Source organism: Martes martes, assembly GCF_963455335.1.
Source record: "Martes martes genome assembly, chromosome: 3".
Lineage (NCBI taxonomy): Eukaryota > Metazoa > Chordata > Mammalia > Carnivora > Mustelidae > Martes > Martes martes.
This window is the reverse complement of record NC_137890.1, coordinates 67,911,467-67,933,877: the sequence shown is the minus strand read 5'-3', so window position 1 is coordinate 67,933,877 and position 22,411 is coordinate 67,911,467. Positions and strand designations below refer to the sequence as shown.

The 22,411-nt window shown below is 34.1% G+C and overlaps 1 protein-coding gene across 1 annotated transcript in view; it reads left to right on the top strand.

The window, feature by feature from the left end:
- Nucleotides 1-22,411, top strand: part of LOC308339564 (neurobeachin) — a 190,479-nt gene that overhangs the window by 8,384 nt on the left and 159,684 nt on the right. Inside the window, exons 4-7 of the mRNA XM_080798359.1 lie at nt 1,801-1,922; nt 3,517-3,643; nt 11,473-11,592; nt 14,254-14,400. Of these exons, the coding sequence (XP_080654485.1) occupies nt 1,801-1,922; nt 3,517-3,643; nt 11,473-11,592; nt 14,254-14,400 (516 nt within the window). The remainder of the gene's footprint in view (nt 1-1,800; nt 1,923-3,516; nt 3,644-11,472; nt 11,593-14,253; nt 14,401-22,411) is intronic.

Genomic DNA, 22,411 nt, shown 5'->3' with positions numbered 1-22,411 from the left:
TTTTACAACTCTTATTTCATTTGAGTCATAAAAACTATGTATAAGATAAATGATATTATTGCTATTAAATTTGTTGTGGAAAGAGCCTCAGCAGTGTTACATTGTTCAGGGTCATAAATTAGAGTCACAGCCTGAACTAACATTTGCTTGACCTTAAGTCCAGTGTTTTGTTTTGTTTTTTAACAATGCATTGGCTTATTTCCAGGTGTGTTATCTTTGGTTCTGAACTACTGAAAAATTCAGATAGGAACTGACTTTAAAATCCTTACCGTTACAGTGTTTTTAATAATTTACTTCTGGATGAGCATGATAGTAACAAGAGGGTACATATTGTCTGGACCATTGTTGATAGCAGTGCCTTTGGATCACGAAAATTATGACACTGCTTACTTTCCCTCTGAAGTAACCGTATAGAGTAGGCCTTCTGAATTATATTTTATAATGTGGAGGTGCGTTTCTATGAGCTATGCTCCCTTCATATGAGCAATTTGGAATGGAATTCTATAGAGTGGCTTATATGTAAGATGACATTTTATGTGATCTGTGGCCTTTATGGATATACTATTAAGGTTTGCCTTTCATGCTTATCATGTTTCATGAATCTGCTTAATTTAGGAAATAGTGAATTCTTCTAATTCACTGAAATAGTTTACTGAAAGCATTCCATCTAAACATCAGAATTGTTTCTTTTGCAAATTAAATAGGAGCATAGATTTTGGAGTCTGTTGGACTAGGGGACAGTGAAGGATATAGATTTTGGAATCCTGTGGACTCATTGGGCACAGTGAGGAACATCCAGCTGTGGGTACCAGAATATTTTAGAAAGAAATATGGAAGAAGACTAAAGACAGCTTAAATCCAAAATCACAAAGGTATCCCAAAGGATATGCTATTAACATAAGGGATCAGAAGGAAATGTAAGGAATCTAAGAAATGAGTGTTGAGATTGGGCACAAGTGGTTTGGATGTAAATGTGTATGGGTTTCACATCAGAAAGTACTATACAAAGTTAGCTTTTGTACATTGACTAAGAGAGGATATATGCATTAGCTTAAAAGAATAGGAGAAGGTTAGAGATACAGTGTACTCTTTATAGAAGGGTTTGGTTGGTATAGAGGTAGGAGCCAGATTGAAGAGTACCGTCTAGAAATGGGCAATTTCAGGTCCCGTAAACATTTAGTCTAGTTGTTATATACTAAATTTCAGAGAATGTCTTCTTGTTGAAGAGATTGACCGTAATATAAATAACCTTATTTATCCATGGAATTACTGGAAGTCCACAGTGAAACTGAGACAAATGCTATTCTAGAGCCTCCCAGGTGTGTGTTTTGTACCAGTTGTAGCAAGATCAACAAAAACTAGTATTGTTTCATTATCACTTAAGATTATGTTTTTCTTCTGTAAGACTTTTTTTTCCGTTGTAATTTGGTTCACTAGTGTTTGCAACTGTATGTGATTTAGGGCTCTTTCAGTCCTACTATGGAGGTAATAACAGATGATCTCTTGGACTGCCTGTCTTTTTCTTAGTGGAAGAGTGGTAGGTCTAAAAAACTTGAAGGGCAGCTTGGCTCAAATTCTTTCCTCTATCTCTTAGGTTAATGCAATCTTTAAGTTCTAATTTAGGGTCTAGTGGACTGGATATTGAAACTGGTGATACAGAAAGTGTATTGGTTGGGGATAAGTCCATGATTTTCTGATATTTATACCTTCCTTGTTTTTTGATCTGTAAAGGCTATGTTTGTCCTTGGTTACTATCACATTTTCTTTAGCTGATACTTTTCTTTTTTCATTGCCTTGTAGGCAATTGCATTGCCTCCTATTGCAAAGTGGCCTTATCAGAATGGCTTCACCCTAAATACCTGGTTTCGTATGGATCCATTAAATAACATTAATGTTGATAAAGATAAACCTTATCTTTATTGGTAAGTAATGTATTTAATTTTCATACTTTCATCTTAAGTATTTCAGTTTTATAAATATGTAACAGTCTCAAGGCAACATATTAAATAGAATGTGTATGTGCTTGTGTGTGTGTGTGTGTGTGTATATATATTTATATTTATATTTGTATATGTTAAAACTATAAAGACATATGTCAGTTTATTTATTCATTTTTTGCTATTGGTTTTAGGCAACTTGTGTCACTATTCTTTTTTCCCAATTACCATTAGAAAGTCAAGGTTTACAAGCCTCTTTCTCCAGTCCACATCAATATAGATTAGTAAGGGGATTGTTAGTGGACATGCAAGTCCCCAACCCAGGGGAGGAAAAAAAAAAAACAAACTCCTTCCAGATTTCACTACTTTGCCTTTTTACTTTCTTTGTTCTATGAACATAATTAAGATATGCTTTAAAATTATTAGTGGTAACTACTATGCAAGAAAATACAAATAATAAAAGTAATTATTTGGTAGAGAACTAACAGAATAGGTTGATAAACCCAGATAGGTTGACCTGTAACGGACTGAGAGCTTGATTATTTTAGTTTACCAATAATGCGCAATAATGAGAACATCAAACTTTCATTGACTGCCTTACCATACACTAGGCATTGTTTACCTGTATTACCTCATTTAGTGTTTGCAATGCTTTGAAATAAGACTGCCTGGGGTTGAGTCTTCACTACGTATTGATCCTGTGCTTTGGTGTCTTCAACTGTAAAGTGAAGATAACAGTAGTACCTGTCACATCAGATTTAATGAGAGAATAATTAAGCACTTTTGTACATTGACTGCCTCAGAAATGTGAGTGCAGAAAAATGTGAGCTATTAACAGATCGTAAGCTCTATTATAAAAGATTATATAAGGACAGTAGGGAGAGGGAGTTCTAAACAAACATCTGAACTTCCAAACATAAATGGGTTGAATTTCAGAATGGTCATTTTGGCAGATCATACATGTATTTTAATAATACCATTATTTTGCAGAGCATTTACAATTTTTATAATACTGTGCTTAAATTCACAGCTAGGAGGAGTGTTCCCTTAGAAGAAAATAACTATTTCATAGACACATCCTGTTCTTCTTTTGACTAAAAATGTACTCCTTTATTTGATTACCTACATCATTTATCAAACTTGGCTCTAACTTTTTTTTTGTATTTTTTAAGCTATTTAAAAAGATATAATAGAATTGGGAGTAAGTTGTTTTTGAAAAGAGTAGCTGTGTAAATGGTGTCTGTATTTTCTAATTTCAGGGGTCCTGGAAGGTAAATGAAATCTACTTGGTAGGCTTTCATTGGCGATTAATCTGTTTTTCTTTATTTGTGATATTTTACCTTGAAATTTCAGAAGGTTTTTGATCTGTAGTCTATTTTCTCAATTTAAAGTTCTTCTTTTGTTGTTCTAAACCTTTTATGGTTTAATCTTTATTTGGTACATGTAATACCCCTTCTACTCTATGGGGAAATGAGTTTCATTTTTATAATAATGTTTTATATTTTATGTATTTAATAATTTTTAGAAATATAGTTCTTTGTATCAGAGGATATTATAGTATTCTCAGTTTTCTTTACAGTTTTCGTACTAGCAAAGGAGTTGGTTACTCTGCTCACTTCGTTGGCAACTGTCTAATAGTCACATCACTGAAGTCTAAAGGAAAAGGTTTTCAGCACTGTGTGAAATACGATTTTCAACCACGTAAGGTAGGTGTAAGTAAATATTTCTGTTGAGAATGACACAATTCACCATTCCCCCATCTTAAAATTCACCTTTTATGACTTCTGTAATATTCTCTTTTATTGATTTTTCTTATGACTCATAGTGCTTTTCTCTTCTCCTTGTCTGCATTTTCTTTTTATTTTTATGTCTAACTATTCACATAAAAAGATCAGTCTCTTGACCTCTCATAGTGTCCGTCTCACTTACTTGCTTGCTGGGATCTATTCTATGGCATTCTTACAATAAATACTTACTGCGTACTTACTGAGTTCCAGACATTGTTGTAGGCATTAGAAATATGACAGTGAACGAAACAAATAACATTCCTGCTTTTGTGGAGGATATAATTTTTTGGAAATTTTTATTCAGTTTCATGATAAGCTTTCCACTATTATTCTTACCTCCAAGCTCAGTTCTTATAGCTTACAGCTCTGTTATATCTTATAGCTCTGTTCTTATATCTACCAAAGATACTGCCATGTAAATGTCATTCTGGCCCCTCATTTTTACAGAAAATGTAACACTGAATTTACATTTCCAGTCCCATATTCAGTCTGTTCTTAAGTCCCCTGTTTTGATTAAGCTGCTTAATCAAAGCCAAAGACTACCATCTTCATGATAGTGGGGACTTGAGTCGGCTTTGTTCTTCATCCCCTTTTTGATCATGGTATCAGTGCAACTTTCCACTCCTGTATTATGTATCTCTGTAATATATGTCTTTAAAAAAAGTCCTTAGTTGCTGCTTAAATTTTTCATATTGTTCTCTCTTTATCTTGAGTCCTTTGTCTCTTCCTTTCCCAAACTATGTTATATACTAATATCTGATTATAGTCATGATCATATTATTCCACTGCTCAAACCAGTCATTTGCTTCTCACTAACTATAGAATAATTTAACATTCTTAGCCTAGTCCTTCATGATTTGGATTTCACTTTCAGCTTTTAGCTTATACTCTTTATTCTGTCAAAACTGAACTACTCTACATGTTTCAATTTTTATCTTTTCCTTTTCAAATGTTCAGTCTCTGGTGTGAAAACATTTACGTGTCTCCTCACTTATGGCTATTGGTCTTCAAATCCCACCTTATTGTTAGGTTCCATTCCATATAACACCATTTCCATGGAATCTTTCCTTGATTTCCTTGCTTTCCAATATAATCTCTATCATTGCATATTATTTTGGTATTTCTTACAGCAATTATTTCTCTTAAATCTTTATTACTCATTTATATGTGCATTATTTAGTAACTCTTGAAACTAAGCTATGTGTTAGATTCATCTTTGTATTCCTTCATAAACCTGCCACAGAATTCTGAACTTGGTGGATTGCTAATAATATATGTTGGATAAATGAATAAAATATACTTTAGTAACCAAAGAGAACCCTTTGTTTCCTGAAGGAGTAGGTTCTATTTATCTGGACAGCTAGTTTCTGTTGAGCAGTTTATTTTCTAGTGGTGTAAAATAAATGAGGTGTTACTGTTAATAAAGTGAGAAAGAAGGCCTGGATGGTGTTGTGGTCAGTGCTCTTTCTGGGGCAGTATGCCAAGGACCTTTTCCATGTGGCAGGAGTAAGAAAGGTAGTCATGGCAAAAAAAGGCCAAGTAATGTGGTTGTTACTATGTGATACATTTTTAAAATTGAAAGTTTACCAGCCTTTCTTGTTGTTGTCTAGCACAGTAATGTACACTGCAAAAACTAAGTTAATTATTGGATTTGTAGAGAATTAGAGCATTATCCATGAGCATTAAGAGAGATTTTATGCTTTTGGACAAGGTGTTTTACACAGGTTTAATGGAAAATATAGTCACTTAGAATCCTAACTACTGACACATTCTTATATCTTTATTTAGATCCTAAAATTTTGGTACATAATTTTGTATGTGTCATATATAATAATTTATGGAATATATAAATTTGCTATATGTCATACAGAAATAATACAGTGTCTTTTCAATTTTCAGCATGTTTATGAAAACAATATTAAAGAGTTTTAACAATTACATTATTCATTCAAAGTTTATTCAAAGGCAAACTTATATGTGAACTTTGTTACTTAATTATAGTTTTGAGGAATTATGTATGAAGAACATTTGCAGAAGTTTTGCTTTAGTTACAGTTCCATCTTACTCTTCCTCTTCCTTTACTTTTCTTCTCCTCAATATTCTCTTGTCCCTCTTTTACTTCTAATTCTTCTTGTTCATCCTTTTCATCTTCCCCTAAGTTTCCCCTTCTTCTTCCCTTTTCCCTCCTCCTTTTTCTTGTTCTTCTTCCCTCTTCTTCCTCTGACTTCATTTGATTTAGATATTAGAACCAGTTTTTAGACTGGAGATTCAGACTTCACAGTAGTTTTTATATGTGTACATGTCATGCACTATGGATTTATAGATAATTAGCTCTTTCAAAAGGTCAGGTGTTAAACCTCCAGATTTGGTAATACAGAGAGACTTTTCTTGAGGGAGTTTTAGTTAATCCTGGTAGTTCTGAATCTTCTTTCCTGAGATTGAAGGTTGCAGTGATTTCTGCTTCTTCAATAATGCTGACTTCAAGGAGGAAATGTTGCTCTACAGCTAATGTTTTGGCCCATTAAATATACCTTTGCTTAATATCTAGTAGAATATGGATATTCAGAGACCAGGTTGAAATGTACTTTTAAAAGCCTACTCTGAACATAAAAAACAAGAGAAACAAGAGAAAATGCAGAGAAGTGTGTAACTATGTAACTAGATTTATAAGATATAATTCGCTATTACCTGGGGTTTTTCTAGAGAGATGTTCCATTTTATACATATATGTGTGTGTATGAATATATATGTGTGTATGAATATATATATATAAAAATATATACATATAAATATAAATATATATATGTATATATATAAATATATATATAAAGTCCTGAATTTTAAAAAAACAAAGGACAGAAATAATAGGAGTTTTTATTTCCACATGTTTAAGGCCAGTTACCCCTTCCAGGTTCAAGGGTCTTTTTTGGATATATGACAGTGAGATTGTCTACCTTCTTTAGGGCACACTCTACGTTTTATCCACGGGAATATTTATCCACAGGAACAACCATAACAGAGATGATGAGCCCACATATAGCAGAAGGAGTGTCATTTCTTTTTCTTTCTTTTTGTTTGTTTCCTTGTTTGCTTATGATCCCATGTGTGTTTTGCCATGTATTGATGAAATTATGATTTAGGATGGGGTTTTCAAATATACATTTAAAAATTTTACCTGAGTCTAATAAAAATATTTGCTTTATGTTTAAGCAATAGTAATAGCTATTTTTATTAAAGAATATCAGTGTAATAATCATTCATTAATATATACTTGGAAAATAGCTTAAAAAGCAATGATTCAAAATAAATTTTTATATTAGATCGGAGGTTCTTTTTTTCTTGATACAAATCACAGTTAGTTCCTATAACTTCAGTTGTCCCTCCACCAGAAATTCTGACTTATTAGATTTGAGAAGACACCCAGGAGGGTTTGCAAAATGTGCCAAACTATTTTGAATTTCCTCAGGAATTTGTAATAAGTACAGCTTCTTAGAATTATAATTTTCGTATTAGGAATATGTTTTTAACAAATGCTCTAGGTGATTTTTTTTCATCAGGTAAGTTTAGATAACAGTGGTTTGAAGAGTATAAATACGGAGAGTTAGGGTGAAGTTAAGAACCAAATAAAATTGTCATTAACCAATAAAAAGCAATTTAACCCATTTGTTCTCTCTGTTTTTGTTTTTACTCTATTTCCTTATGAGAGATACATTCCCATTTGTAGCAGCTCTATATACATTGATTCTAAGGAGTCTTGGCCAGTGCAAGGCCATAGAGTGATAGAGGTGTTGAAAAACCTGTAAAGATTCTCATAAGCCTTGAAAACCATAAGTATTTTATTTTATTGTTTCATTATTCAAGATAAATACATTCTTTTTTTTTCTTATTTTTCCAGAAGATGCCCTAGCTAAATTATTATCCTTTAATAAGGTATTTAACTGACCTTTCAAAAAGAAATGTTTATATTAAAACTTTTTTACCTGTACCACTTACAGATGTTTGACCTTGTGTTAACACCTATGTGTTAGCTACTGTTGGTATTTGTATAAATATCATGTTATATTTTCCTGTGAATTCTTTTTTTTTTTAAGATTTTATTTATTTATTTGACAGAGATCACAAGTAGGCAGAGAGGCAGGCAGAGAGAGAGGAAGGGAAGCAGGGTCCCCGCTGAGCAGAAAAGCCCAATGTGGGGCTCGATCCCAGGACCCCAGGATCATGACCTGAGCCAAAAGCAGAGGCTTTAACCCACTGAGCCACCCAGGCACCCCTTTCCTGTGAATTTTTATTATGGGTTTTTTTCTTGTTCTTCTTTTATAGATCTATTTTTGAGTCTTAATTAAATGCAGACCTCAGTAGATGTTCATACTATCATATGATACACAGTTTCCAGCTTTCCTCCCATTTCTTTAAAAATATAAGTCAAAAATATCAAGTCAAAGGTTGAGCTCTTTGAATTGAAAAGGCATTTGTCTATTATGTATAAAGGATATATTGATATACCAAGAAAAGAAAACAGAAAAGTTAATTTTCCTGAAACTACTTTGATCTTCACTGAGATCAGTTCGTTCATTCAACTCTGCATTCATTATTCATTCATCAGTTTTATCAGGTATCGTATCAGTGTTATGACCAAAAGCAAACTCTGTTATTCCACATCTTGTTATCTGGCTAATTAAGTGGCTAACTGTATTAATTATCTCAAGTTAATGGTACCACAACCAAATTAAGTGAAAAATTGGAAACCATCTTACATTTGCCTTTTTTGTATCATCACTTTTAATCAGTTCTGTTAATTAGTCCCTATCCCCCTTCTTTTAATTACAAATGCCTTTGTCTTAATTTAAGCTTTTATAGTTTTCTTACCTGAACTTTTGCAGTAGTTTTCAGCTTTATCTTTAACCACATTTTCCTAACCCACCCACTCACTACTGCTGGTTATTTCCTAAACTATGAAGATGATCATTTCACTTTCCTGCTTAAAATTCCTAGTGATACCACATTATGCAGAAACAAAGTCCAATTACTAAAGGTGTCTACACTTCTCTTTACAAGCTGGTCTTTGTTATTGCAGCTAAATCTAAACACAGAGAAAAATTTTGCCAGGCCTCTGTGTTATAATGGGAAGTATTAGGCTTCTTCTGCCTGGAATGTTTCTTTCCCTCCTTTTTCCGCAACGGTTTGTATTCATCCTTTAAGCTATATCTTTTTTTTTTTTTTTTTTTTTTTAAGATTTTATTTTTTTGTCAGAGAGAGAGACAGTGAGAGAGAGGGAACAGAAGTAGAGGGAGTGAGAGAGGGAGAAGCAGGCCTCCTGCCGAGCAGAGAGCCTGATGTGGGGCTCGATCCCGGCACCCTGGGATCATGACCTGATTCGAAGGCAGACGCTTAACGATTTTGCCACCCAGGTGCCCCTAAGCTATATCTTAAGTTTCATTTTACTCTTTTAGTGACTTCTCTGTTAGCCTTCCTTCTCCATTTGTCTTGTCTTGTCCCTCTGCCTTCAGTTAGTCATTACTTCTTTTGCTCCCAAATCTGTGTTTTAGATATTTGTGATGGTTTTATAGTTGTTTTCATGTTTGTTTTTCTGGTGAAACCTCCTTAAGGGTTTATATGTTATCTTTGTATGCCCGCAGTCTGGGTGATACTTGGCATGAAACAGATGCTCAGTAAATGACCCTGAGGAGTAAATAGTGTTAATTCCAGCAGAAAAAATCTCATTTGGGGACATAGTATATAAAAAAATGAATATATATTTAGTTAATGCTGTCTTATTTGTATGGGTGCCAAATATGTATTAAGAACTGTTCCTTATAATTTTGATATGTTGCCTATTATCTGTAATATTCTCAGTCACTCCATAAAGTAGGCATTATTATTCCTCCTTTTTTAGACATGGAAATTGGTTCAGAGAAGCTAAATAATTTGCCAGAAGCCATAGAGCTGGTAACCTGGGAACTCAGTTTATATCTGTATGAATTTACAGTTTGTATTTTCCAGCCCAGTACACTAAATTATCTGGTACACAGGAAAAAGAGCTCAATAAATATTTATTAAATAAGTACTTTTCTATATTAGGTATCTCAGTAACTATAATAATACACCTAATATTATTTATCTTAAACTTGTCTTTGGATAGCAGGAAGTCCTCTTCTATTTAAAGACATTTATTTATGTGTATTCTGTTTAGAAATTTGAAATTTCTAAAAATTTTACTCCACAGTATAAAGACCGTATTTCCTGTGTTACCTAGATGGCATTCTGATGGAAAATTTTCAAACTCAGTGAGGGTAACATAGGTAAATTTGAATTCTTACGCATGTAAACTGTAAGATTTTTCTTAATTTTATTTAAGGCTCCATTTTCATGGCTTCTGCCTGATAATTTCATAGTATTTAGAAATATGAGTTGTCAAATGACTGACTTTAAAGATTTTCTTCTGCTTTTAGTCAGGACAAACATATATATATATTGGTTTCTGATCCAGTGAAGATTCAGTTTGCAATAACTGGAGTTAAGGATTACCTAAAATGAAAACAACTTTAAGAAAGGCCCATGTTTTAGGGGTTCAGTAGTTTGACCTGACATTTTATTTCTATAATTGAGGAACAGTGTCATTTGTATTATTGTCTTACATGAATTTTGAGTGCACAATTTTTATTTTCTAAATCAAAATGAAATTTTGTTCAAAGTTTTTCAGACACCTTGAAATAACTAATATTTTAGTGGTTGGGAATTATTACTATAGGCTTATGTTTTTCAAAATATGCTATATGAAATAATTGAATAGTATTTCTAAGTAATTTGGGAAATAAAGTGTGTATTATATATTTTTATTTTGGGGGAGGAAACTAAATCTAATTTTCCCTCCTTAACCACTGAAGGCATACTTGTCCAAGTATCTGTAAATTTTTGAATTTTTTTATATTTTAGAAAAATATTTCTGTATCCTTAGCCTTAGGTTATTAACTTTCAAAAGAGTAAGGGTTGGAGCCACAAATTGTTACAGAACTTAAACCATTCTGTATCAAAGTATACACTTAAAATGCTTTTGGTTGAACTTAGGAGCTATAAAGTTAGAACTTAATATAAACTCATTCCTAGATTCTTAATGCATAGTCACACATTATCAGGTTAAAATATGTAATTATACTTGGACCTAATAAATCTAAATTGTGGAATTGAAATCACCTAAATTTTATTATAAATGTTAAAATGTTGTTCCTCTGACAGGTCTTTCCTGACCATACAATCCAAAGTAGAATCCTAGGTTATTCTTTCTCAGTTTACAGTGGTTTTGTTTTTTCCCCTTAGTAGAGTTCATTGTTCATCATTTTATATATCTTTATATATCTAAACTGTGTCTCTTTCATTATATCATGAATTTCAGGAGAGCTGGACTTATGCTCTGTCTGGTCAAACTTGGGCGTTTGTGGTGCCTGGCAGAATATACATATTATTAAATGAATGAACACAAATATATTGTATTTCCATAACATTTGGATCTTAGTATAATGGAAGGAGTATCATTCCAGAGTTCAAGGTGTTCTAGGTGTGTCTTCATCACAGATTTATTCTTTATGAGTCACTTCTTCCATCTGCAAAATGAGAAATAAGGGGGAACTTGAAATAGTAATGTGTAATTGTTATTATTTCAAGCATTTCTTGTAGTGTGTTATGAATGTTATGATTGCTTTTTTAGACAATAACTAAACATATTAAGGTCTTTAAATTTTTTTTTATTTAAGTGGTACATGATCAGCATTGTCCACATTTATAATCGATGGAGGAACAGTGAAATTCGGTGTTATGTTAATGGGCAACTGGTATCCTATGGTGATATGGCTTGGCATGTTAACACAAATGATGTAAGTTTTTTGTTTTTTTTAAAATCTGTGCTTTAATGTATTTGAATGTGTGATCTGTCATTGTTCATAACATGAATTGTATAATAAAATAGTTCGGAAGGAACTTAATAGTTATACTTTGAAAGTTATTTTCTTTTAAGTGAATTTTTAGGTCTTTAATATAATTAAGTTGCTAAAATAGACAATTAGTGGTAAAAAAAAAAGAAAATTGCTCAATAAATTAAGTATTAGGTCAAAAACATCTATGCAGTATTCTATTCTTTCCAAAATTTCAATCAGTTAAAAACTGTGTCTTGCACTTTATTTGGATATGATAGGAAAGATTTTAATTACAAAATGAATTAATATAACCTGTAGTCTGTATGATAAATGCTGTGGAAAAAATTTTAGTGGGACTAGGCATAGAAATTATAGGTGTAGGGAAGTGGGAAGCCAGATGGTATGAGATGATTGTAGAAGAGTTGAGGGAGCAAGTCATGTGAATATTGAGGAGAAATATCTCATTTGCTGGAAGCAGTGAGTGTAGTCTTTGAGACAGAACTGAAAAGTTAATTGAAGAAAAAAGCAATCAGTTTGTCTAGAACAGAGGGAGGAATGGACAGAATAATGTTTAAGAGATAAGGTTAGGTAGACAGCAGGGGGTGAAATCATGCAGGGCCTTAAGTGCAGACACAATACCTGGATTTTCCCATCTTACCCAACATTAAAAATCTTTGGAAGTTTTTGAGCAGACAAGTGATATAATGCTGGTTCATATGTTAAAAATATCAGTCAGGCTGCAGTATTGAGAATATTCTGAAGGAAAAAAATGACAGAAGTAGGGAGATCAATTAAATGATTTATTTTGTTAATAACAAACAATACTAGTTTTGACTTGCCTGTTAACGGTGAGGGAGGTAACACAGTTGGATTCTGGACAGAGAATATCTAGAGTTAAAACCTCAAGAGCTCTGTTCTTGGCTTTCCCCTGTCATTATCCTGGCCTGTTAGAACAAAAGTAAAAGATGTTTTCTAGTGCCAAAAGTACTTCCAAACCCAATAATATACAAGCATTCCAGCATGCCTGGTTTTACAAAAACTTACATCTTTTTAACAAAATTCACTTCTTAGTTATTGTCTGTATCTCTCCAGACTTTAATTTACTCAAGCAGGGTCTCTTGTTCTCTCTGGTTTTCTTCCACAAAATGCTGTGTGCACAGTCCATAGCTTTTGCCCTAAGTCAAGAGTACCCCCTGAAGACCATATCTGAACCTTGACCTGTTTTTGCATGACCTAAGAATCTTTGTTTTTTTTTGTTTGTTTTCTTTTTTCATTTTTAGAGGTTTTTCTTTTTTTTTTTTTTTTTAATATTGAGAGAAACAAAAATCAAAAAAGATTATATGGCAGAAACCACATGTGGCTTGAAAAGTTTAAAATATTTACTGTCTATTCATTTATAGGACAAGTTTGCTTTTTCTGCCCTAGAAACTCATAGTTGGGCCAGAAACAGTCAATTTTTGAGAATGATTTTGCAGAATTAGAATACGCAGATGAAATTCTACTTCATATCTGCCTTCCAAAGGGGAGACTTTTTATTATAGAGTGGAAGAAACCCAAGAGATTTTGTTGACTGTCACTAACTCTACAGTTATATTTAAAAAGGAAGGAAGGAAGGAAAGAATGAAGGAGGGAGAGAGGAAGGGAGGGAAAGAAAGAAAAGAAAAAAAAAAACTTAGATTTTTAAATTATTTGCAGTAGTGTACCAAAAAATGGAGAGGTCTGGGCAATAACACATATGTGCACATAACATTATGCAATGAATTCTTCAATTCCTATAGTTTTAATTACAGATTGGGTATCTGTTGATGAGTTTCTGTCTTCGTAATTCATTCACAGATATTTTGTCTTTTTATTGAGGCACAGAGACAAACCATATATATTTAATGTCTTGCTTATTAGTGCTAAGGTGTGTAATATCCTGTGAGGATGGGGGAAGGAAACCGGGGCCTAATATTTGGTGAGATTTTAGGAAGCAGAGATGGGAAGCGTCTTCGTAAGTGTGGCTTCTTAAGGTCTTGAAGTCTGATGGAGAGCACGATACCGTGTGCTTTAGGTGGCAGATTTTGGTGATCATTATTGATTTGGTTCTGCATAATGCCTACTCATGGAAGAGAGGGAAGTGATTTTCATTGTGTCTTGACTTAGTGTGGAGAGATAGAGGAATATATATCCCTGGGGGAGACATTAGATAGTTTCAAAAATTAGGGCTTATGTGTTTATGGATAACATATAGAATAGTCATTCTCTGATTCAGATGAATCTCTCTATATATGGACAATTGTTAAATCATTAGAGTTTTAAAATCAGTTTTACTTTTGTAAATAAAATTATAAGCCCTTTTGCCTTTAAGTATAACATTTCTATAGTGGTTAAGTGATTATTGAATAGATGATTTGTTTTGTTTTGCTTTTCCATAGATATAAAATATTTAACTGATACACTTTTTCTAAAAGTCTTTAGCTGGCCTTTATTATTTAAATACTCCATAAAGTCTTAAGTGATGCTTTCTTCTGTTATTATTGTTATATTTTAAGGTATTCATGACAGTGAAGGCAGATATCCTTAAATATTTTATCATTACAAAATAATACATTGATTTTTTTTGTGACTTTTTAAAAATAGAGCTATGACAAGTGCTTTCTCGGATCTTCAGAAACTGCTGATGCAAATAGGGTGTTCTGTGGTCAACTTGGTGCCGTGTATGTATTCAGCGAAGCTCTCAACCCTGCGCAGATATTTGCAATTCATCAGTTAGGACCTGGATATAAGGTAGTAATAAGTATCTTGTTATAAATTCTGTGGAAAGTTTTATGTGAGCTCTATGTGAAATGTGATACTATATAATATATAGCAATAATCTTTCTTCAATGTGGTTTCAGAGTTATCTCTGCTGTTTGGAACTCAGTTGTTTTTACAGGTTTCATTTTGTTTCAAAGGTGCTTTTTCTCTTTTTCACTATTTTCTTTTCATGAAGTTTTAAAATTCTTTAGAATATTTTCTAATATTAAGCCATGGCTTTTGTTAACATAATTCTGAAATACTACATTTTATAAAACCATATTGCTTAATGTGGAATTTAAAATCTCAAATTTTGAAATACAGAATGAACAAATGAAATGACCATTATTGTTCAAATTAGAGATAATTTGGAAAGAATAAAGATTTAAGAGGAAAATGGTGTAAAATTACATGTGACTGAAATTAATTCAGTTTTAGTTTTTACTTTTGCTCATCCTTTACAATAGGCGAAGGTCAGTATAGTAGTGAGTATCTGAATTTTGCAAAATCAATTATTTAATATGATTTATCATATTCTTCCTGTTTTTTAACTTTCAAAATGAAGACTTAATTAGGCAAGATACTGCATTCACATATATAAATTAGTTTTTAATGTACAGTACACCTGTAATAATAAGAAATAAGAGTATTATTTAAATCACATTAGGAGCTGTGACATCCTAAACTTTTAGGAGCTGAGAGAAAATTATGGAGTGTAAGTCTCAAAGTATTTATAATTTTGAAGAAGTTTATGTCTTGCATGGAAGAGCTATTTTCTTAAAAACAGTGTTCAAATAATCAGTGTGAAGACTGTATTATGAAAAAAGGGGTACAAAAATAATTCTGTTCCCAGTGTTTATAAAATAATCAGAATAATATTAAATGACAATAATGCTGTTATTTTTGTGTCAGCGTGAAAATATTTGCTACAATCTTTTGTCCATATCATTAATTTTACTATCTTTAGAAATGACTTTGTGCTTGTGCAGCACTTTTTATTCTGTCATTCTTTTGGTTTCGTTTGGGTCATGGTTCTGCCATGTGTTGGCTTTGCATGGGAATGTTTCTGTAATTCAGATTTTTATGAGAGTGACATGCTACCTATTGCACTAACGAGGCACCTTGTAATTCAGATTTTTAGATTAATGTACTTTCTGCCTCCTTTTGTTATTCTTTGACTTGGCCTAAAATATTTGAAGTGGTTTTTTTCAAGTACTGCCAGAATGATATTAAGTGAATCAAATCAATAATGCATAATTAAGAAAGAAAGAAAAAAAACAGTTTTGCAAACTATAAATCCAATATGATTATTATAATGAAATTTTAGAAACGATGGGAGCTTCCTGGCAGGAAAAAGGAAAAGGACTAAATATAAACAAGTTATGTAATTCTCTTATTTGGAAAGGAGCAAACATTGTCTTGAACCACTTTGCAGACTTAGTAATTTGTCACATGGCTCTTTCTCATCATAGTCTTTACAACAGAAGTGGAAATGAGTAGTAACCCTGTGTCACTATGTTCTGTACACAAATACTCAAGTGGTAGAGAATGTATTCCTAGCATCCTAACATAGACAATAGAATACCTATATCAAATCAGGACTTTCAAAAGAAAGTACCTTGAAATTTTGGGCATTGCATGAAAAAGTATTTTATTAAGCTTTGAAAGTTCCCAACCTGTGGGTATAGCCCACTGAACCCCTTGGTTTGGTTTCGTTTTGTTTTTAAAGATTTATTTATTTTAGAGGGGAGGGTTGGAGAGAGGCAGAGGGAGAGAGAGTCCCAAGCCAAGACCTTGCTGAGCATGGAGCCCATGGGGCTCAATCTCACAACCCTGAGATCATGACCTCAATCGAAACCAAGAGTTGATGCTCATCTGACTCTGCCACCTAGGTGCCCCCTGAGCCCCGTGTTATTAATGGAAATAGACTGTGTAAATCCATGGGTGTATATGTATTTTCTCAGTTTGTAAATACTAAAGTAGAATTACAATCAGGACAAGCATCTGTAAAAATTTTTGACATTGAAGTTGTTTTCTAGAAATTCAGAGAATGAAGGGAAAGAGGAGAGGATACAAATGAAGATCAGATTGTGTTATGACAAAGAAAAAGGTGAAGTGGTTCACACATAAGAATCTCAATTTTCTTGGGTAAAATAGGAGGCAAAGTCACTTCCTTTGAGTTGAAGGGTAGAAAGTTGCAGTGGAGTTTTTATGGTGTTTAGGATATAATAATCAGTTGACATTTGGCTTAAATCACAAACGAAGCTAGAATTATTGTTATATAATAATGTATTTATATTCATTGATGCAGGTTATTTGGAGGTTCTAATAAGTGTGATCATCAGTTGGTATTCTCTGTGATTCTGGGCTTAATGTAGATAGCATGTCAACATCTGGGCTCTGAGATAAAATAAATCCCCCCAAAATAATGTCCTCAAACTATATATATTGTACAGCCTGTCCCATGTAATTCTGACTTGTTGACCGTTGGAGTATTAGGTAATTTTCTTTCTGTGAAATGTCTGGTTTTGAGCAATATAGCTTGTCAGTGAATATTTTGCACTTAGTTATTTTAAGTAAACAGTAAATAAAAGGAGGGTATTACTATTCAAACAAAGCATTAGATTTGGTAATAATTTGTAAAACAAAAAAATTTCTCAGTGTAATTTTGTCTAGTATGGAAAAATTTACTGTGAGCTAAGCTCTATTTGATGTGGTTATTCAGTGTCTACAAGTATCTTATACAGTGGCTTTTTGACATAAGTTTGCAAAACAGATTTTAAAGTTCTGATATTTTATAATTGTTATTGTGCATTTCCTAATTAAGCAGTTCATCTGCATTGCTAAATTTTTCAATACTAAAATTTTGCTTTGTGTTTTGTCCTCCATTCAAGAAAATGATAGCATAGTGATTCTTTATCAGTTTATTATATTGCGATAAAGATCTAACTGATATAGGAAAAATGTACAGAGTTAGTTAGTTAAAAATCACTTTGGAGGAGTGCCTGAGTGGCTCAGTTGGTTAAGCGTCTGCTTGTGGCTCAGGTCACGATACCAGGGTCCTGGGATAGAGCCCCACATCATTGGGCTCCCTGCTCAGCAGGGAGTCTTCTTCTCCCTCTCCTTCTGCTTCTCCCACTGCTTATGTGTGCATTTTCTCTCTCTCTCTCTGTGTCTGTCTTTCACTCTCTCAAATAAATAAATAAAAATCATTAAAAAAATCACTTTGGAGGGTTTCTGATACTTGCTTGGATAGGCAAGCTCCTAAGAAAGTAATATTCCCAAAATAACCACTTTCTGCATGTTATATAAAGAACTACGTGAGGCTCTAAAAACTGAGTAAATGCAGCCAGGTTTTAGAGAGGTGTTAAAACATCAAACAGGTGATCAGAATGGGCTGAATTCCCCATTTTTTACTTTGATAGAGGAACTTTCAGGCCAGAAAAATTAAAGTTAAAAAATACTTGGCCAATCAACATCACATGGATTAATGGGCAACCCCAGAAAAGAGACAACCAGAGAAGAATCTGAATTCTGTATTTAAAAAACTCAGCTTGAATCTCTGGCCAACCCCTGAAACTGTGATGATCATGACATACTGATAATAGATTATAAATAAGGCTTCAAGAACTGAACTGAGACCTGAGATACCACACATAGGAGGTATGACAGTCTGTAATTGTATCTAGGCAAGAAAATGATCCGACGAAACAAAAACAGAAATACTTTTCAGAACAATATGGTCTCTACGGAATAATTTTCACCATGTCCAGCATATATATAATCCAAAATTTCTCATCCTATGAAAGGCCAGGAAAATGTGATGTATTCTCAAGGAAAGGGAAAATCAGCACACACCAACTACCAGGTAACCCAGAATCATGGAATTATTACATGAGCACTTTTAGGGAGCTATTATAACTAGTGAGGTTAAAAAAATGTTCTTGTAATGAACTGGGAATTATCAGCCACAAAGTTTTTAAGAAGTGGAAATTTTAGAACTGAAAATACTTCTGAGGTTAAAAAAAAATTCACTGTCTGGGTTTATTATTAGCAAAATTAATATGATAGAGAAATAAACTTGGATATAGGTTGATAGAACCATTAGAAGAAAAAGAAAAAATTAGGGGGGAAAGAAGAAAACCATAGAGATGTATGGGGTGGTTTTGAAATGTCATCTGCAATGTATACAAAAAAGGGTCAGAAAAAATATAGGAGGAAATAATGGTAGAAAACTTTCCAAATTTCATTAAAAACAAAGACAAAAACAAAAACAAACTTATATTTATAGATTGAAGGAACTTTGTAAACTCCAAGGAAAATAAAGTCAGGGAAACCACAGAGTGGGAGAAGAACCTGTCAACCCAGTCATTGGGCATCTGCCTTGGGCTCAGGTCATGATCCCGGGTCCTGGAATCAAGCCCCACATCGGGCTTGATGGGGAGCTTGCTTCTTGATGGGGCATCTGCCTTGGGCTCAGGTCATGATCCCAGGTCCTGGGATCAAGCCCCACATCGGGCTTGATGGGGAGCTTGCTTCTTCCTCTCCCACTCTGCCTGCTTGTGTTCCTTCTCTCTTTGTGTCTCTCTCTGTCAAATAAATAAATAAAATCTTTAAAAACATAGGATCTTACTTGATAGATTAACAAACACTGATTGTGTTTTACTGTGACTAGGATAGAGGGGTTTAGACAAGGCTGATAGCAATAGAAAGTAATGGAACTTGTTTGGAGTTTTGATAAGCCATCCCTAAAATAATACTGTAAGAGGTCGGCTTTTGCATAAAATTTGGAGGTAAATCCGGGAGGATTTTCTGTCCCTGTGAATGTGGACTAAAGGTGCAAGAAAAGATTCAAAGGTGACCCAATTATTTTTGCCTGAACAACTGAATTGATGGGCTTTTTATTGACTAGATAGGAAAGATTTGGAAAGACTAAATTTTGGGGAGAAAAGTCAAGGTTTGTTTATAGATATATGATGTTTGAGATGCCAGTTAGACATCTAAATGGAGAAGTGATGTAAGCCTGGAGTTTGGGGAGAAGTCTAGGTTGGAGATGGAACTTTAGCATTGGTAGGGTATAGACACGATTTAAAGCTCTGAGACTGGATTTTGATACCAATGAAGTGAGTTCAGAGATAAAAGATGACTGAGTAATGAGTCCTTGGAAAAGCCAAAGTTTGCAGGTTGTGGAGATGAGAAGGACCTAGTAAGGGGAAATTAGGAGAGCAAGGGAGTAAGAGGAAAATGCAGGAGAGTGGTGTCTTGGATGTTTTTAAAAGAAGAAGAGGTGATTAATTATCAAAGGCTGCTAACAAGTTGAGTAAATTCAGGACTGAGAAATGGCTATTGCATCTAGCAGCATGGAAGTCATGGGTGATCTTGATTATCACACCTTATGTTAGCTGAAGTGGGTGAAAGTCCTTTCATTTAATGAAGACAGTAGTATTTTTTCAGAATTGAAAGAGAAACATTAATTTATGATTGAAAGTATAGTTAGTTAGTTTTGCTTGTATCGTTCTAATGCATTGTGTGAGAAGGCTTTACCTCTCTGCCTCTGTAACATTCTGTAACTCCCATTTCCATCATTTTGTACTTTTGAAGAACTGTTTATATGTAGCTGTTTTTTTCTGGTCTCCTGATTATTTGCTTTTACTGTACTATACATTTATTTATGTTCAATATATTTGTAAATAAAAATTTTATAGGAAAACATCTGAGTAATAGGTACTCATATGCATATGAATATGGTTACGTACCTTCTCTGCAAAATAGTGAAGCTTTATTTTCATTTTAGTCAGTATCTTTAGGGTGATACGAACATATTCAATGTATGCTGCCGTTTCTCAAGTTAGTTGCAGTTCTTTTGGAATTGCTTTTGAAAGGTCAGTTTTTAAGTGACACAAGAAAACAGTTCTCATTACTTTAGAGCTACACTCTATTTTTGATAATAGATGGTTTTGTGATACCTATTAATTCATCAGACATGGCTTCAAGTTGCTTTTCCTTTTCCAAAAATTAAATCCATCCCTTGAAGATGACAGTTTGCTTTCAAAAATACAATTTAAAATGCTGTAATGTTCGATTGATAGTGGAAGTGGAGAGCAGATCCCAGAGAGCCCTGAGCAGCTCTCCTTCCACTTTCTCCCCTCCAGGAACCACCACTGCTGCTTCTGGCCCCACTCACCATCACTGCAACCTTCAGCAGTGAGGCCAAGATCTAGCCTCTAAGGGAGCGGCAGCAAGGGCAGCCTCATATTGGCAGTGCCTTGAAGGGTCAAGTTCATCACAAGGAAGTTTTTGGGAACAATAAAATGGTTCACTGTAAGAAGCAGATATGGTTTAATTAACAGGAATGACACCAGAGAATATGTATTTGTATACCAGGAAGTACCTGTGCAGTGTAGAAGATAAAAAGGCTGTTGAGTTTGATATCGTTGAAAGGATAAGAAGGGTGCAGAGGCAGCAAATGTTACAGGTCCTGGTAGATTTCCAGTGAAAGGCAATAAATGTGTGGGAGACTGTAACCTGCTAAATTATAGACACTATCCACGTTGCAGGGACCTCCATGCAATTACCAGTAGAATTTCCAAAATAGTGGGAATGGGGAAAAGAATGCGGGATCAGAAAGTACTCTTGAAGGCCAGGACCTAATGCAGGCCATGGTGCCTACTTTACTACATGGGGAGACCTTATGTATGTTGACCACAGTATTCCAACCTTCCTGTATGGGGAGAAGTGATGGAGGGTGCTGACAACCAGGGTGCAGGAGAGCAGGGTTGACCAGTGAGACAGAATATGCACTGGGGTTATAAAGGACCATTCCACAGGGGCTCTCCTTGCCAAAGACAGACTAAAGAGGATGGCAGTGAAAGAGATGAGGAAAACCAAGGAGATGAGACCCAAGGTCAGCAGCCACCTCAACATTCTGTAGTACTACAACTTCAACTACCAGAACACAGAAGCCCAGAAAGCCCTAAGTAACAAGAATGCAAAGAGACAAAGCTGCTGGTCCACCAGTGGAGAATTAGTCCCCTTACCAAGGCTGTACAGGGTAGGGGTGAGTAACTGCAAGCTTTCTATCTCTGCCATCATCCCACCATTGGTTTAATCATCGAAAAAGAGGATGTGAATATGACGTTTCTACAATGAAAAATAACAGAAGGTTGGAGCTGAAATGCTTGATTTTTGTTCATTGACCAGATAATTAAACTTTCTCCATTATCTCTGCAGACTGGAATTTTTATTATCTTTACCTAAAGATGTCTCTTTTTTGGTAATGGCAATTTTTTTTTAAAGCCTGGTTTTCTTCACTACAGTTACAAAGGTTTTTAAATTCTCTCATGTCTGAAAAAGTTGAGATTTTTAAGAACCTCATTTTTAATTTGTAATAAATGTTTACAACTTAATTTTTTTTTCCAAAAAACTGAACAAACTGCAAACAACTGTTAATAAAGTTCTTTAAAAATGTTGTAGATTTTGAAAATGTTTTTAAAAATCCTAGGTAAAAGGCGGGGCGCCTGGGTGGCTCAGTGGGTTAAAGCCTCTGCCTTCAGCTCAGGTCATGATCCCAGGGTCCTGGGATCGAGCCCTGCATCGGTCTCTCTGTTTGGCGGGGAGCCTGCTTCACCCCCTCTCTCTCTGCCTGCCTCTCTGCCTACTTGTGATCTCTGTCTGTCAAATAAAAATAAAACCTTAAAAAAAAATCCTAGATAAAAGGAATGTTTTGAGCAATAGACATTCTGTTATGTGTATTTCTAAGGTAATTCTTTTGGAAAATATACGACTTATGATCATATTTGTTTAGTAATATTTGCTTTACAGTATCAGGGGTGGGGTGTTTGGGTGGCTCAGTTGGTTAAGCATCTGCCTTCAGCTTAGGTCATGAACCCAGGGCCCTGGGATTGAGCCCAGCCTTGGGCTCCCTGCTCAGTGGGAAGTCTGCTTATCCCTCTCATATGTACTCTCCTTTTCTTTCTCTCTCAAGTCCTCTCTTTCTCTCAAA